General features: G+C 42.6%; 1 protein-coding gene across 1 annotated transcript; it reads left to right on the top strand.

Moving 5' to 3' along the window:
• Window positions 1-13,389: 13,389 nt before the first annotated feature.
• LOC147904984 (cationic peroxidase SPC4-like) lies at window positions 13,390-15,078 on the top strand. The gene is made up of 4 exons (XM_087398141.1): window positions 13,390-13,621; window positions 13,805-13,990; window positions 14,101-14,269; window positions 14,430-15,078. Exons 1-4 carry the CDS (start codon window positions 13,469-13,471, stop codon window positions 14,873-14,875), a joined length of 954 nt encoding a protein of 317 aa, XP_087254267.1. The 5' UTR covers window positions 13,390-13,468; the 3' UTR covers window positions 14,876-15,078.
• The last annotated feature ends 357 nt before the right edge of the window (window positions 15,079-15,435 follow it).

Below are 15,435 nucleotides of genomic sequence, written 5' to 3'. Positions count from 1 at the left end.
CAGGAAGAACTAAGAGAATCGATAGGAGTTTGGCTTGCCGAGTCACTATTTGCTCATTGCTATGCTTGTGGTCGACGTTCATGGTGTTGAAGTTATTGAAGGCATTTGGACACGCCTTAGAGCTGGTCATCATTGAGCTGGACATTACTGTGTTAATGGAGTGGTGCTTTGGCATGTGCAGCTTGCTGTGTATTGCATCGGTTGATTGAAACTTTGCCAAAGTGGAAGTTGAGTCGTAGGGATTGTAGGTCGTTGTGGAGCATCTTTGCCTTACTATGTCGATGGAGGAGCCAAGAGCTGCTGCGTATATGTTGGAGGAGCAGGAGTTCATCTTGCATATAGCTTTGGTTAAGAGTCCGATTGCTAGAGGCACTGCAAGTGGTGAGATTTCATTGTTGGAGCGGTGTGTTATGGCGTGTGGGAAACTATCTGTGCATATGAAGTGCCTATGGATCATTGCTACAGTCCGATGGACTCTGTGAAGCTGTGTGTCTCCGTTTAGTCTATGAAAGAGCAGCTTGCAGTGTTGAGGTTGGTTGCTATTGCATTGCAAAGAAATGGTTGCTCAAGTGTGTTGTTGTCATAGAGGATGCCTCGATTGGAGCTATTGTAAACGTTGTAGGGTCGCTTTTGGTTTGTATGCAAAGATGCGCATTGTAGATAGTAGTTCGTTTGGGCTTTGTGCTGAGAAGCTGCCTTAGAAGTCATGGCTTAGATGCCTTAGGTGCATGCTCATTGGAGGCTCTGAAGTAATTGCAATTCACTAGTCGACATCGCTCTTGTCGAAGGAAGGAGGCCTTAGATGGTTGTAGATTCCTTAAGGGCTACCTGGAATAGTTCTCAAAGTTTATTCCTTTCAAGAGATGTCTCCCTCTCAAGAGCAAGTGACTGCATTTTCGACAGCAAGTATTTGCAAATCCATAAGGATTTAGGCTCAGTTCCCAACAAAGGAGTCGGAGAACTTTGGAAGGGCTACGTTTTCTCTGTTGACAGCTCGGTCATTCGAGTTTATAGTACAGAGTTATTTACTATCCAAAATAGGGACAGTTCGATGATCAGTGTGCAGACAGCCATTTTGCAGATTGTATATCTTTGACAGTGGTACATGCCTGGTTGAGATGCATTGACAGTTCGTTGGATGCATGGTTATTTGCCTATGTTGGATACATATAGTGTTGACATACAGGGTGATCTGCTGGATGTATTTTGACCATTTTTTGGGGCTATTTTTGCCGGAGCAGATGAGTGCTATAAAGGGCAGCAAATATTCAAGGAAGCTGCTGTTGCTGTTTTTATGACAAAACAGTCATTTTTAGGACTGAATATCTCTTTCCTGGTGCGGAATTGCACTTTGTACCAAACTGGAGAGTTGTAGTTCACAGAACATACTACAACTTTGCTTTTGAAAGCAAGTTGATCCGGTATAAGCTGCAGGAGTTACAGCCTCTGCAAAACCACAAATAGTTGCAGTCTACAGTCTATCTGTGACCAATGTGCAGGAAGATGTTTTTTAGGTGAGAATATCTGAGAATCCACCAGGATTTGGCTCTTGAGATCAACTGACAAGTTGTAGATCTTTCTACCAGCTACAACTTTTCTGTTTACAGCTTTGGCATCCGGTCTTTCAGTGAAAAGATATCACTGTTCAAAGACAGGGACAGCGTGTTATTTTGCCCAAAGTGGCTGTGAGGTATTGTTGTAGGGATTTCTCTTGCACAACAGTGAATTGGGAACTCACAGTAAATTATAGAAAGTGATTGGGATCTCACTTCAGTCCAAGGGCATTATTGGCATTTTGGCAAGTCACTTTGGCACATTTGGCAAGTGGTGAATGCTTGATTTTGTTGCCAAAGGATTGCACACTTGAGGTGATGCATTGGTGATGCAGTAAATGCCATTTCGATGCATTATGGATTTGCATTGGTGGATGCCACACTGATGTTTATGGATAGTTGAGCTGGGCTCCTATTGCCATTGGTTGAGCAAGCATTGCTCATTTGGTTCAGTGCATTTCTTACTTGGATTGCCAGGCATTAGCAGGTTACTGGGCTGCATATATTCTTGTTTATGCCTCTTTATGGCTGAGTGCTTTTGAGCATTGGATCAGCCAATGTATTTGGAGACCTGATTGGTCTGGACAACACTATATTTTTTGGTCATTTGGGTTGCCTATTGCACTATACTGCTCTTTGGTTGTGACCTATTGTGCCACAGATATGGCATCTACAAATGGTAGTGCCCTCTTTGATATTGAGAGGTTGGATGGATCAAACTTTCAGTATTGGAAAGAGCAGATTTATGATGTGTTAGTGCAGAAGAGGCAACATAAGCCCATTCAATGCAAAGGTGTCAAGCCTAATAGCATTAAACAGAGTGATTGGGATGACATGGATGAGCAAGTATGCTCTATCATTCAGTCATCACTCTCGAAGTCAGTCTACTTGCAGGTACATGATGGTGTACAGGGTGTAGATTGCCATGCATATGAGTTCTATACTCGTATATGCCGGATGTATGACCATGATAGTGTTATGTTACAACATGATGGGCTGAATTACAGCCTTGATATGCACTCCAAATGTTGATCAATTGGTAGAAACAAGTCATGTTCAAAGGGGAATTCCAAGAGCAAGTCTAGCTCTCGGACTTGTGTTTGATGTTTCTATTGTGGAAAGTATGGCCACATGAAAAAGTATTGCTGGAAATGGCTGAGAAAATACAAGAAGAAGAGCAAGGTTAAGAATGACAGGAAGAAGGAGAAGAAGCATGTTGAGCTTCAAGGCATCAATGCCAGGGTTTCCACTGACAGTAGCAGTGATGAAGGCATTCTTTTGTCTATGTGTGACACCTCCTTCTTGGCCACTGATGTACCCATTCTTGGTGATTGGATGTTAGATCCATGTGCTTCATGTCATATGACCCCTCATAGGTCATGGTTCAGTGCATATCAGGAATGCATTGTGGAGAGTGGTTTGATGGGCATTGATCATTCTATGGATATCTATGGTTATGGGGATATCCACCTTGTTATGCCTAGTGGCTCTATTCTTGTTCTACAGAGGGTTAGACATATACCAGGACTTGCTACGAGCAAGATCAGTACTGGACAGTTGGTTGAGGCAGGTTATCATGTCTCTTTGGGTGATCATGCATGGAAGATTGCTAAAGGCAATTTGGTTATGGCTAGGGGATCACGGGTTGGATTCTCTTGTGCATTGCATGTATCAGGTGTCTAGGATAAGATGCTTATGATTAGTAAGCAGCCATCAGTTAGTTTATGGTATGCCAGACTTGGACATATGTCTACTGCAGGTATGGAAGCCCTTATAACATTGAGATATATTCCTGTTATGGATGTCTCTCAAATTTTATGTCATGATTGTGATGATGATCAGCAATCAGGATCCTCTTTTGTGAGGAAGACTGTCACTGAGAGGTATGTTGAGCCATTGTAGTTGGTTCATAGTGCAGTTTGTGGGCCTATGCCTACCGTTTCACTAGGTGGCACCTCTTACTTTGTGACATTTATTGATGCTGCTACAAAGTACATATGGGTATATCCGATTCGGCAGAAGCATGATGTATATGATACATTTCAGCGCTTCTTGGGTAATGCTGAAAATCAATCAGGAAGAAGCTATTGAGCTTGATGACTGATGGTGATGCAGAGTTTACCTCTTCTAGATTTCAGCACCTATGTGATACACTTGGTATCAGGAGGGTGTTGACCACTCCTCATCTTTCTGCTCACGATGCCTTGGCAGAAGGCATAAATCGGATTCTATTGGACAGGATTGGTAGCATGCTATGATATGCAGGTCTTACCGAATGCTATTGGGCTGAGGCATGTAAGACAGCTGCATACTTGCTTAACAGGTCACCCAGGAGATCTCTGAATGGTAGAGTACCATTTGACTTCTTGACAGGCAGGGCACCATGTTATGAGCATTTACATGTGTTTGGCTACGAGGCTTATGCTCATGGTTCCTGATCGAGGAGGTGTATCTTCCTTGGATATAGTGAGTCCAGTAAGGACTACAGGTTATGGGATTCTTCAACTAGAGAATTGATATGCAGCCATAATGTCTATTTTAGAGAGGATGCTATGTTTAGATAGCCCAAGACTATGGATAGCAGGAGAGTGGTATTCCAGGAGTGTGTAAGTGCACTGATACCTCCAAATTCTTTGCAGGGGCAACCCATATCCCTTGGAGTGGGAGGTTTTTCCCATGGTGAGCAGGTTATAAAGTTGGGACAGCCACGATTACTTCCTGATTTTGGTTAGAGACGGTCAGATGTCTCAAGTATTCCACAGGTTTATACTCCTATGGAGATTGTTGATGCATCTTCTATGGACAGTTACAGTTTACTCCCAGTATGCGGAGTGCCTCTTGCAGATGAGGATGAGGCTATGCATGGTGAGGAGGATACCTTGGCTAATGATGCCCGGTATGATCCATTGGCTGGTTATGCCAGGATAGATGTGGTTTCTGCAGTTATTGACTCGAGTCATATTGCACATGGGCAGGAATCATTGATATGTTTACTTCGTAAGTGCCTCCATGGCCAGAAGCAATCCCCTTGAGCTTGGCTTCATAGGTTTGATACCGTTATGAGAGCTCAGGATGTGATGCACAGTGAGACAGGTTATGGTCTCAGTATTCAGGAGGTTGCTATCCTTCTAAGGTTACTTGCCATATGGTTCCTTATGGACAGGGATGCTTTGCAGTGGGAGTTGCATGGTCTTGATGATGTTTGTCAGATACTTGGTTGTTTCAGTATGGAGAGGGGGAAGTTATTGAGTACTCCATTGCTTGTATTGGCTCCATACTTGAAACACAGCAGGTTTGACGATCACAGATTAGTTGAGCAGCAAGTTATGGTTGATATGGCAGCCATAGTACTTCATGCATCCATGACTGTGTTGAGACTTGGTTCTCACATGTTTGCCATTGGGGCTACACTTCCGGTTCTTGCTTCCGTTGTAGTGGGAGTTGGTAGCATGATTATGGTAGATTTTGGCAGTAGGGAAGCGGTTGTGGACATCAGGTCCTTATGCTTCCAAGAGCAGCATGCAGGTGATGTAGGTTGGGTAGACCAGCAGAGGTCTATTGTAGGGCATGTGCTTATGGTCACAGGTGGTACAGAGACATTTTCTTTGCACAGTTACAGTTCGGGTGCTATGGACTTAGCACAAGAGCACGTGATGGTGAGAGTTCACTCTCCCAGTGAGATCTGGCATGAGATCTTGGTTGACAGGCATCTATAGCTTGTCATTTTCTACCGTGCAGACCTGATGTCTACTAGCAGCTTATCCTCTATGCACTTTGCACATTGTAAAGTGCCGATGGGCATAGGATGATGGTGTGGTCATCTTGTTTTTCAGCCTATGGCTGATTGTATTATATGTGTACTATACTCCCTTAAAGGCACACTGCCTTTAAGTGGGAGGTTGTTGGGGTAAAGGGCAGTGTGCCCACCCACTTGTACAGTGCCCATGTATACTCATATATATATGATAGAGGAATAAGCTGGAGTAGCTTTTGCTCCACCACTTTTGGTGTCTCCTATCCCTTTGTGTGTGCTCTCCTCTCCCACATAGGACACATTTAGGACAATCACAATTTCAACCACCGGGATGGTTTAGGACACTATCACGATTTCAACCACCTGGATGGCTTAGTGTGACAATCTCACCTTCACATATTAGACAATAGCTGTTACAACAAGTATATTGCTTTTTATTTTTAAATTTCACAATTAGAAAATAACAATGTATTGCTTTTCATTTTTGAATTTCATAAATTATTTCAATCACAATTTCAATCAGTATAACTGTTGTTTGTCTTGAACCAGCACCGGGGTGGTTTAGGACATTCACATTAAGTCCAAGCCATCCCAGTCTAGAAATAGTGGTATATTACCTGAACAGTAGGAAATTAAATTTAATGAATTTAATTACTAAGAAACACAATAATTTCAACCATCGGGCTAGTCAACAACTAATGCCCGTTCAACCACGCTGGTTTAAGACAATCACATAACTAGTGATTAAGTTGAAGCAACCATGGTTGCGTGATGTTCCAACCACCAAGCTAGTTTAGTAAAATAAGAATATTTTGCTATTCTGTTGCAAAATATATTGCTATTAATTTTTTCTCAACCATGCCACTGGGCTAGATGACAACTAATGTGTGTTCAACCATGGTGGTTCAGGACAATCACATAACTGGTGATTGAGTTGAACCAGCCTACGGTTGTATGATGTTCCTACAACTAGGTTGAGGACAATCACATTTAGTCTGATCCTGGTTTAAAAATGAAACAAGTAAACTATCCCAAAGCTCAATCACAAACAACCATCGGGTTGGTTTAGGCACCACTGACCTACGTTGTATCAAGCATGTGTATAATGTGCTCCTCAAAACATCTTGTGTCCCATCCTCTTTTTATAGATGTGCTTTATATTTGGAGAAACTCTTGTATTTTTGTGCCAAAACGTCGTCACTGTAGCAATGACTTCCGCACTTAAGTTGTCTCTCCTTTTCTTGCATTTTGTTGAAGCCCACAGACTTCTCGGATTGGGATGATTATGCATCGCATCTGCTCTACGTTCAACCGGTGGAGCCACGTTGGTCCTTCTTATTGACATCATCTTTGACATTGTGTGCCCAAGCCGTTTCTCCTTGTTTAAGAGGACACCAACATAGCTAATGTCACGAGGTCTTGGTAGGGTTGTTACTCTACGAATTTCAGGGTGCAAGCTAAATCTTTTGAAGACTCAAGATTGGTAATCATTTGAATGGCCTAATGTTGCTATCTCAAATGCTCCCACCAATTGTGACACCACAGCTTGTGTTCTTCACTCCGATGGCAATGATTGAATGTGTGCATCTGCAATTGCTTCCTGTTACTGCTCTACAAAGATTCTTATTTCTTTTCATTGTTTCTCCCTTTGTAGATATTGCAAAATTGTCTTCCGTTGTCATTTCAATACCATGCCATTGCTTTCCTCGACCCGCAATCTATTCCTTATGTCTTGACTAGGCTTTTTCAGCTTTCCTGTCTCGCAGCCTTTGTCTACTTTTCTTGCAAGCCATGGCGACATGCTGCCATTGATGCCATGGCCATGATTTGTATAGAATAGACCCAGAGAATCTATCTAGTGAGGCAAGCAAAGAATAGAATACAACTTACCCAAAAGAAGACAATGCCAAACCAAAGTCTGTGCAAGGTCACGTCGAGATGCATGTGGGTTGTAGGGCATTTGTAGGGTGGGGGTAGGTTGTGGGGGTAGGTTGCAGGTGCTTAATCTACCAAGATTTGATGGGCGAGAGGTGTGAAAATTCAAAATTCACGGGAGTAGATAAATTTTTAGTTGACGGTTTTCCCCCCTCCAATGGCGATACACGTCAATAGAATTGGATATCCCAAACAAGTGCAATGTGGCCTAAAATGTTTCAAAACACAAATAGGCCAAAGGGCACATCATCGGGTTTAATGTTCTATATTATGAAATGCAATGACCTTTGGCATGCTTATTATCCATATAACAAGCAAGTGCATGGAAAAAGAAACAATTCAAAATTGTAATAGCGTCTGATTTATTAAAAGATCTTTGCACATGCACAAATTGCATATTTTTAACTTCTTTCATTTTAGGGTGAATCTAAATACTAATACCAATAAATATCAATGCTTTAAGACCACCATGCAGTAGTTCCACTAGTTTGGATTCCAAATTTTCAATCCGTTTTGGTTTCCAACAAATTACAAAAAAGTTCTGGAGTGTGCCCTCAAATGGGTGTGCATCACTTTAGCACAACATTGGAGGCCCATTAATCCATGTAAGGGTTATGGCGGAGTGGATCGTGTTGAAGCAGGCCTAATGTTCTCATTTAGGTGTGCCCTTGGGTTGAGCAGAAGCTCATGTAGTGTAATTTTGAATGATTACTTGGTTTCATGTATGTAGATAATAGAATAAATTGTTGTATCCTATAGTCTTTAGGATCCATGCTTCACATGCAACATAGCACTTGTAATGCTTTAACGGTCTAATTCCAAATCTGTACTCCATAATTTTTTGATCTCATATTCAAGTTTGGAATGTGTACTACAACTGGAAGGCAAAGTTTGTCGAATTACATTGATTAATGCATAAGTTATGGGTCATGCAAGATACCTATATACAAAAAACTCCTTGAACCTCACCAAAAATGGCTATACCCAAGCAAACAATGTCCCTTTTGGCCACACCTCCATAAGGATGTATATAAATGGTGTCAAAGTTGTGTAGTGTGCCAAAAGTTTGGAAGGCGATAGTTGATCCCTGGGCCCTTGAAGTCTATTCCAGCATACGGACCTTTTGAGAGATGGGAGTTGGACTTTGTGGGACCACTCCTTCAATCATCTCAAGGTAATAATTATTTATTGGTGGTCACAGATTATGCGACTCGGTGGCAGAGGCTAAGGCCACAGTCAACAACAAGGCAAGCACAGTTGCAAATTTTCTCTTTGGCCCAATTTGTACCTTTTTGGTTGTCCTTGGGAAAGTCTCACTGATGGAGGAACCTCTTTTAAAAATGAACCAATTGAAGATGTGGTGCATAAGCTAAAGATAAATCATAGCATGTCCATGCCATACTATCCCCAATGTAATGGCCTGGCTGAGAAATCAAATGGATTGTTATGCAATTCAATGGGAAAGCTTGTAGACACCAAGAAAAGGCATTGGGATAGGCACTTGATGAAATTTAGTATGGGCTTACAAAACCACATACAAGCTAGGTATCGGGGTTACACCATTCCAAATAGTATATGTGATAGAATCCATTTAGCTCATTGAATTGGAGATAGATAATCTTTGCACTATTGTTGCCAGAATAGAAGGACATGAAGATGCCTATGCTCAACGCTTGGTATAGTTAGAAGTCTTGGATGAATGCAGATTACAAGCTTTACAAAACTTGGAATCTTCTCAACAATGGTGCAAGGCTAGTTCTTGGGGTGCCAACTCCCTTTAGTAAGAAAACCTATCAAAATCTTGAGTATGGGATGAATTTAACAATATTCCATAAGTAGAAATTATTCAAATTAACAAGATTGTGTTCTACACTAAAAGAGCTTCAAATACGTCTTTACACCTTGATATTTGGGTAACACATGAAAAAGTTGCATTAATTTGAAAGGAGATGGCTTTTCATATTTTGATGTATTTTTATTTTCACCTCCCTTCATTCAAAAGACCCCCCCTCCCCCCCCTTGGGCCTCACATATTATGAAAAATATGTATGCGGAAGGGGGGACATGAAATTTTCATATTTTTCCCTAGGATTGCATATTTGAATTTTTAAAAGGAAATCCATGCATATTATATATGGACCTTGTCCCCCCATACCCTAGATTTCGGACAAGGGTAGTAACATATTACATATTGAGTTGGCGCCCCAAGGGCTAGTTTTGACACCAAAATATGCAAGAAGAAGAATATTACAGAAGGAGATTTGGTCATGAGATTTGATAGCCATTTGGACAAGCACTTAGACAAAACATTTATCAATCGATGGGAGGGAACATATCGAGTCAAGAAGAAGTTCCCCATTGAAACCTATTAGCTCGAGGATGTTGATGGGGTGATACCCAGACACACCAATGCGTTTTGCCTTAAATTCTTGTATGCTCGATCACCTTGAGAGTTAGCAAACCATCTCTATTACTAGAGAGGATCTGTTGGGGGGGAAAGATGTGATCCCAAAAATTGATATCTTTTATTTGGCATTGGTGTTGCTTTTCTCGATGTTTGATAAGAGTGTGAGTATCAACTGATAGCCGAGTCGCTCTCACTTATTTTCATTTTCTAAGATATTGTATGGGATTGAGAGGATGAGTGGAATATATCATTGTAAATACCATATGTATGAATGGTAAATACCTTGGTATGGGGTGAGTTATTTATGTGTATGGGATATCATGGGATTTTCAAAAAAAAAGGAAGAGTGAGTCATATAAAGAGGTGGGTCTCATGTCCATATGTCTTAATAATGTAAGAGAGATCACATGCCAAGCATGTGGAAGGCATGCGGAGGAGTGTGGAGTTAAGAGGAATCCTTCTATAATTCCCATGTGGAATAAGGAGAAGTGTGGAAGTCATGTGGAGGAGTCAAGAGGAATCCTTCTAGAATTCCTATGTGGAATAAGGAGGATGTAGATATATGGAAAAGAGAGGGTCCCCATGGGCTCCATGTGAAAAGACCCTTGACTCTCTTAATATTTTAGGGCTCATCAGCATCTTTTGATGGAACACATGTCAAGAGTATCCAAAAAGAACATGGATGGTGACATATGGGCATATATTATTGATGGGAAAAGGAATCATTAGGCAACAATTGTCAATGGGTGAAGGAGGGTGATAAAATCTCTACAAACTGAGCCGTCCTCTCCCTTGTTTAGTATCTCTTCCACCATTAAGCCTCATGCTATTGTAGCTCATGTCTCCTTAAGGCTCTTCCATGAGCCTTCTCCCTCTCTCTTGTAGATGTCCTCTTATGCAGGCTTTGGAGGTCATATCTCTCTATTTTATTCTCTTTCTATGAGTAGTCTTGGAGCTCTTACTACCTCCTATATGTATGAAATCTCTTTTTCTCCCTTGTGTTTGTAGTATTTTGAGATTCATTTGAGTAGAAGATCACTCTAGGTTATCGCTCTTGCATGTCTCTCCCCTTTTTCCATTGCTCAATTCTTCTCTCTTCCAAAGTCTTCAAAAGTGCTTTCTATTCATCCGCTCTTTGTGCATACATGGCTCTTACTAAGCCACGATTGGATCTCTTCCTTCACTCATAGGCAACCTCTATGGGACTTGAATAGTTGATAAAGTCTAAGCATAGAGGGAGTATTCTCCCAAGTCAGTATTAATGTCTGAAGACGGTAGGTGTTTTTCATGATTGTTTGACTCCCAATCAATGTTTTGCTCATAACCTTCTACTCAATGATCCGATTTTGGCAAACCTTATATCAGTGCAAAGCTCTCTTCAAGACACATCATGCTATATATTTAGTTTTCTGTATCAAATATATAAAAAAAAAGAGCGTAAGTCTCTGTGTGTAACTATTTATTTTTAAGACAAATTTTATCCCCTTTCAATAAAATATCCATAACTTTTCAACCCCTTCTCTGTTTCTTACAAAACTTATATCAGCGCAAAGCCCATTTCAAGGCACATCTTTATATCTATCTAAATTTTTGATATCATGTCTTTGATAAAATTTATAGGCCTCTATGTCTGATGATAGTTTGCAGAATGTTTTTAAGCTACTTGTAGAGGTATCTATGAAGGAGGTGCAATGTCTCCCCCCAAACCTACCCATCTAACCCAATCAGCCCCTTCAAACCCCTCAATATATATTAGCTCATCTCATGTTGAGCCACAAGATCTTCTTTCAGTAACATATCGCTCTTCTCTTTGGTGCAGATTGGCTTGGTGATATTATGGCCTCCGTTGATCCTTTCCTTTTCCCTATGTTAGACTACAACATCACTTGGGATGTTACCATCTTCATTCTCATCTAAGGGAAGAAAGTGGTGTGGTCTCTCAAAGGTTTCCAAGAGGTCACTGGGCAAAGCATTTCAGCTTGCTGTGAAGGAGACATATGCAAATGGTACGAGTTCCAGAACTGTAATTGCTTTTGTGCTTCTCCTGTTTGGTTGGGAGCCTAAGTGATAGAGTTTGTGCATGCATTTTCATAGGCTGTGTACTTACTACTGCAAGTATGCTAGTTGTTCTCCCACCATGGTGGAGGTTCATATATTTCTAGGGTAGTTGCTGGGTTATGAGGCAACTGCCATGTCCATGGAAAGTTTTTGTTTCATAAATACATGCATTTCAATTTCCACATCCAATTTTGTGCTTCATCTTGTGTGTTTGCTCCATAATCTTCTATAGTGGAGAGCTTATCCATGCATAGTATAGATGTTCCATAGAGCTACATTATCTACCAAGGATTTCTCTGGGTTGATGCTAATCTTCTAGGCACTACTGATCGTTTAATCTCAGAGTTTGCGTCTCCTTTGTTTTGAGTCAGTATTTGGATTTGGGAACTTTAATTGTCTCATTTCAGGCAGCCCTTTGTTTTGGTATTGTGACATGAAGTTGGGGGTAATAAAACTTCACGCACCTCTTAACTTCCCTCTACTCTCAAACTTAGTTAAGAGATCTTTATCATCACTAAAAAAGGAAAAATAAAACAAAAACTTTCATGCTAAGAAGAGACACTCAGCCTCTCACATCCATGCATGCCCAGTGTGGGTTTCTGACAAGAGGGTATGGCTTTCTCAATGACGGGTTTCACCTGAAGGCCAGTTGCAATGAGCGTTTCCATGGCCTTCACCTCCTTGAGAACTGCTTCTGCATACACATACGAATAGCCAAGAAAACTAGGAAAACTAGTGCATGCATGCTGATTCCCAAGTGCGAGCGCATATGCCCAACAGAACTTGCCTTGTCTTTGAAGTAGTCAAAATCCTTCGCGCAAGTGTACGCAAGGTTTGGCAAAAGCAAAATCATCGTAGTAAGAAGAGAATCGAAGAAAGGAAGTGCGGAAGGAAGGAAGACAAGCTGTGCCAATGAACCCCACCTCTCTTGAAGGTTGAACTCATCGTGTCCATGAAATTGTGGGAGGCAGCCATGATGAAACAGTAAACAACACAAACACAAATCGAGATTAGTGCATTGTCCCTCCGACCATAGCGTGTTCATCCTCTGCCACATCGTGGATGAAACCTTTCTCTGCACCGCCTAGCACCATGTCCTCCGAAATGCAGTTCAAGTCCTGCAGCAACATGGCATCTCTTTCCTCCTTCCTGCAGCCAGCAAACTTTCCAAACGCACTCACAGTTGAACACCACAACGCCATGCCTCTTGTGACACCACAGCGGTCATAGCCAGGTGTCCCATTGGTTGATCCTATGCCTTTCCTCATCTATAACACACCACGACAATGTTCTCCTCACTCGTCGAGACAAGGAAGCGACCCCTTCCCATGGAGGCACAAGTGCTGCGACAGAAGGCAACCAATTGTAGGGGAGACAAAAGCATGCGGAAGGCCACGTGCATGCACGGGCACGTGAGGCGAGCGAAGATGGCTAATCACAAAAGTGCAACGAGCTTCCTTATGGATCCCACCCATTAGTATAGCCTAATGAGGGGAGGCCTCAAAGAAGAGAAGGCCTAAAAGAAGAGAAGAAGTTAAAATGGACACAATTCTGATTGCACGGATTGAAATCTAATAGAAGTAGTAAAGGTGGCAAGGGAAGCATTCAAATAAAAGCTCATGCTGTCTTCGTGCGGCGAGAAGCTTGAGGGCTCTGGCTATGGCTGCCTCCCAGCTCCCGCTATGCCTTGCCTTTGCTAGTGTCTTCTTCTGCCTTGCTCTCTTGTTTGCAGCCTCTCCCTGTTCTTTGCAAGCCCTGCCCATGCCCATTGCTGGCCTTGCCTACGATTATTACTCTGTTTCCTGCCCTAGCGCTGAGCTGATTGTTGCCGAGGTCGTGCAGGATTTCTTGGAATCTGATATTTTTCAGGGAGGCGGACTTCTGCGGTTGCTCTTCCACGATTGCTTCGTTCAGGTAAGCTAGCGCCTCTCAGTTGGGTTCGTGCGCCCAGTTCTTGTTTAGTAATGCGTAAGATTTCTGTCTCTTGGCGGTCATTTTGCGTTCGTGTGCTGCCAGAGCTCGCATTGGAGAGCGAGAGCAAGAGCGAGAGAGAGAGAGAGAGAGAGCGCTTGTAAGAATTGTTTCATGGTCTTCCAGGGTTGCGATGCCTCCTTGCTCATCAAGGCCACCGGCGGAGAGCTTGACTCCCCTCCGAATGCCTGCATACGCCCAGCAGCCCTCGCTCTGGTCGATCGGATCAAACAAATCCTTGAAACTACCTGCCCGAACACAGTCTCCTGCGCAGACATCGTTGCACTGGTTGCTAGTGCTGCAGTTCAGCAGGTGAGGTGTCGGAACCGGAACCGGAACGCATGAATCCACTGCAGATCTGGAATTCCTGCCAATGTCTCGTCGAACTTTGTCATGGGCTAATTCCTGCGTGTTTCTGTAAGACTGGTGGACCGTCGTTCCAAATTCCCACTGGGCGTTTAGACAGCCTTGGGTTCATGGATAATGTGACGACTGGACAACTGCTTCCGAGCATCACGGACCCGTTGTCGAAACTGGCGAGTGCTTTCGCGAATTTGAGCCTCGATACGACGGATCTAGTTGCCCTCTCAGGTAGTAGCATTTGCTGCTAAAACTCGACGGATCTTATGAATGATAATAACTAGTTGTCTAGAGCACAGCCGTGTGTGAATCTCTACACGTCAGTTTCACCAAAGAAAGAATCTCTACTCGTCAAACTGATTTTCGCAGGTCATTTTGGACGAATTTTCAGGTGCACATACGATTGGCATCGCCCATTGCAGCTCTTTTGCCGACAGCATCAATAATCCCGCTTTAGCTCCCGGTTTCTCGCAATTCCTTTCGCAAATGTGTCTAAGTTCGAACGGCACGACCAACCTCGACGTTCGCACGCCCGCTCTCTTTGACAATCAATACTTCTTCAACCTTCTAAATGGCGAAGGGTTGCTCGATTCTGATAGGGTCCTCCTAAACGACACCGCGACGTTTGCTGCGGTGGAAAGCTTTGCAGCGAGCCAGGTTGGCTTCTTCGCGCAGTTTGCCATCTCCTTCGTGAAGATGAGCATGGTGGGGGTGAAGACGGTAGAGAATGGCAATTTTGGGAACATCAGGCAGGTATGCTCTGAGCTAAACGTAGAGATCAACACGAATAATAGCTCAAGAGTGACGATACTTAATCCTGAGCATAGCAAATGCTGATACTACAAGGATAAAAGATAACATCATGCAGCGGGAATTGCTGAAAGGATTGCAATTGACAATGTAGCTTTGCAGCATATAGCTAAAAGGATCAAAGACGCTATCACATATAACTCGATAAGAGCTGATGCTAGCGTCATATAACTCGATCAAAGGTGTTAAACACTGTAGCTCATTTATTCAAGCATATTGTATCTTGTAGTCGGAAGAAACTTGAAGTGGTAGCGGCCAACAGGATCTTCAGGCCTGTCATCTGCCATAGGAGAGCCTTATGTGCAAGGTGGCGACCTTGGTACGTGATCATTCGAGGGATAACATTGTGTCCTTGCCCTATGAGGCATCCTCATTCTAATTTTATTGATTGCCTATTGTTGGTGCGGATTTTGTGATAGGAGCTTCGATTGCTTGCATCTCATCAACTAGAGAGTGTCACCTCTCTCACTTTGCATGGAAACATTGCTAGCGATCTAAAGCTGGGTTCAAACAAAATGACGCTTGCTTCACCCTTGCCCAACCTTATCCGCTCATAAAGCACTCGTGAAGTCATGTATCGAGTTTCG

Source organism: Dipteris shenzhenensis, chromosome 2 (assembly GCF_047967505.1).
Source record: "Dipteris shenzhenensis isolate YYH24624 ecotype China chromosome 2, Dip_SZ_1.0, whole genome shotgun sequence".
Classification (NCBI taxonomy): Eukaryota; Viridiplantae; Streptophyta; class Polypodiopsida; order Gleicheniales; family Dipteridaceae; genus Dipteris; species Dipteris shenzhenensis.
The sequence above is the reverse complement of the archived record's forward strand: the minus strand, read 5'-3'. Positions and strand labels throughout refer to the sequence as shown.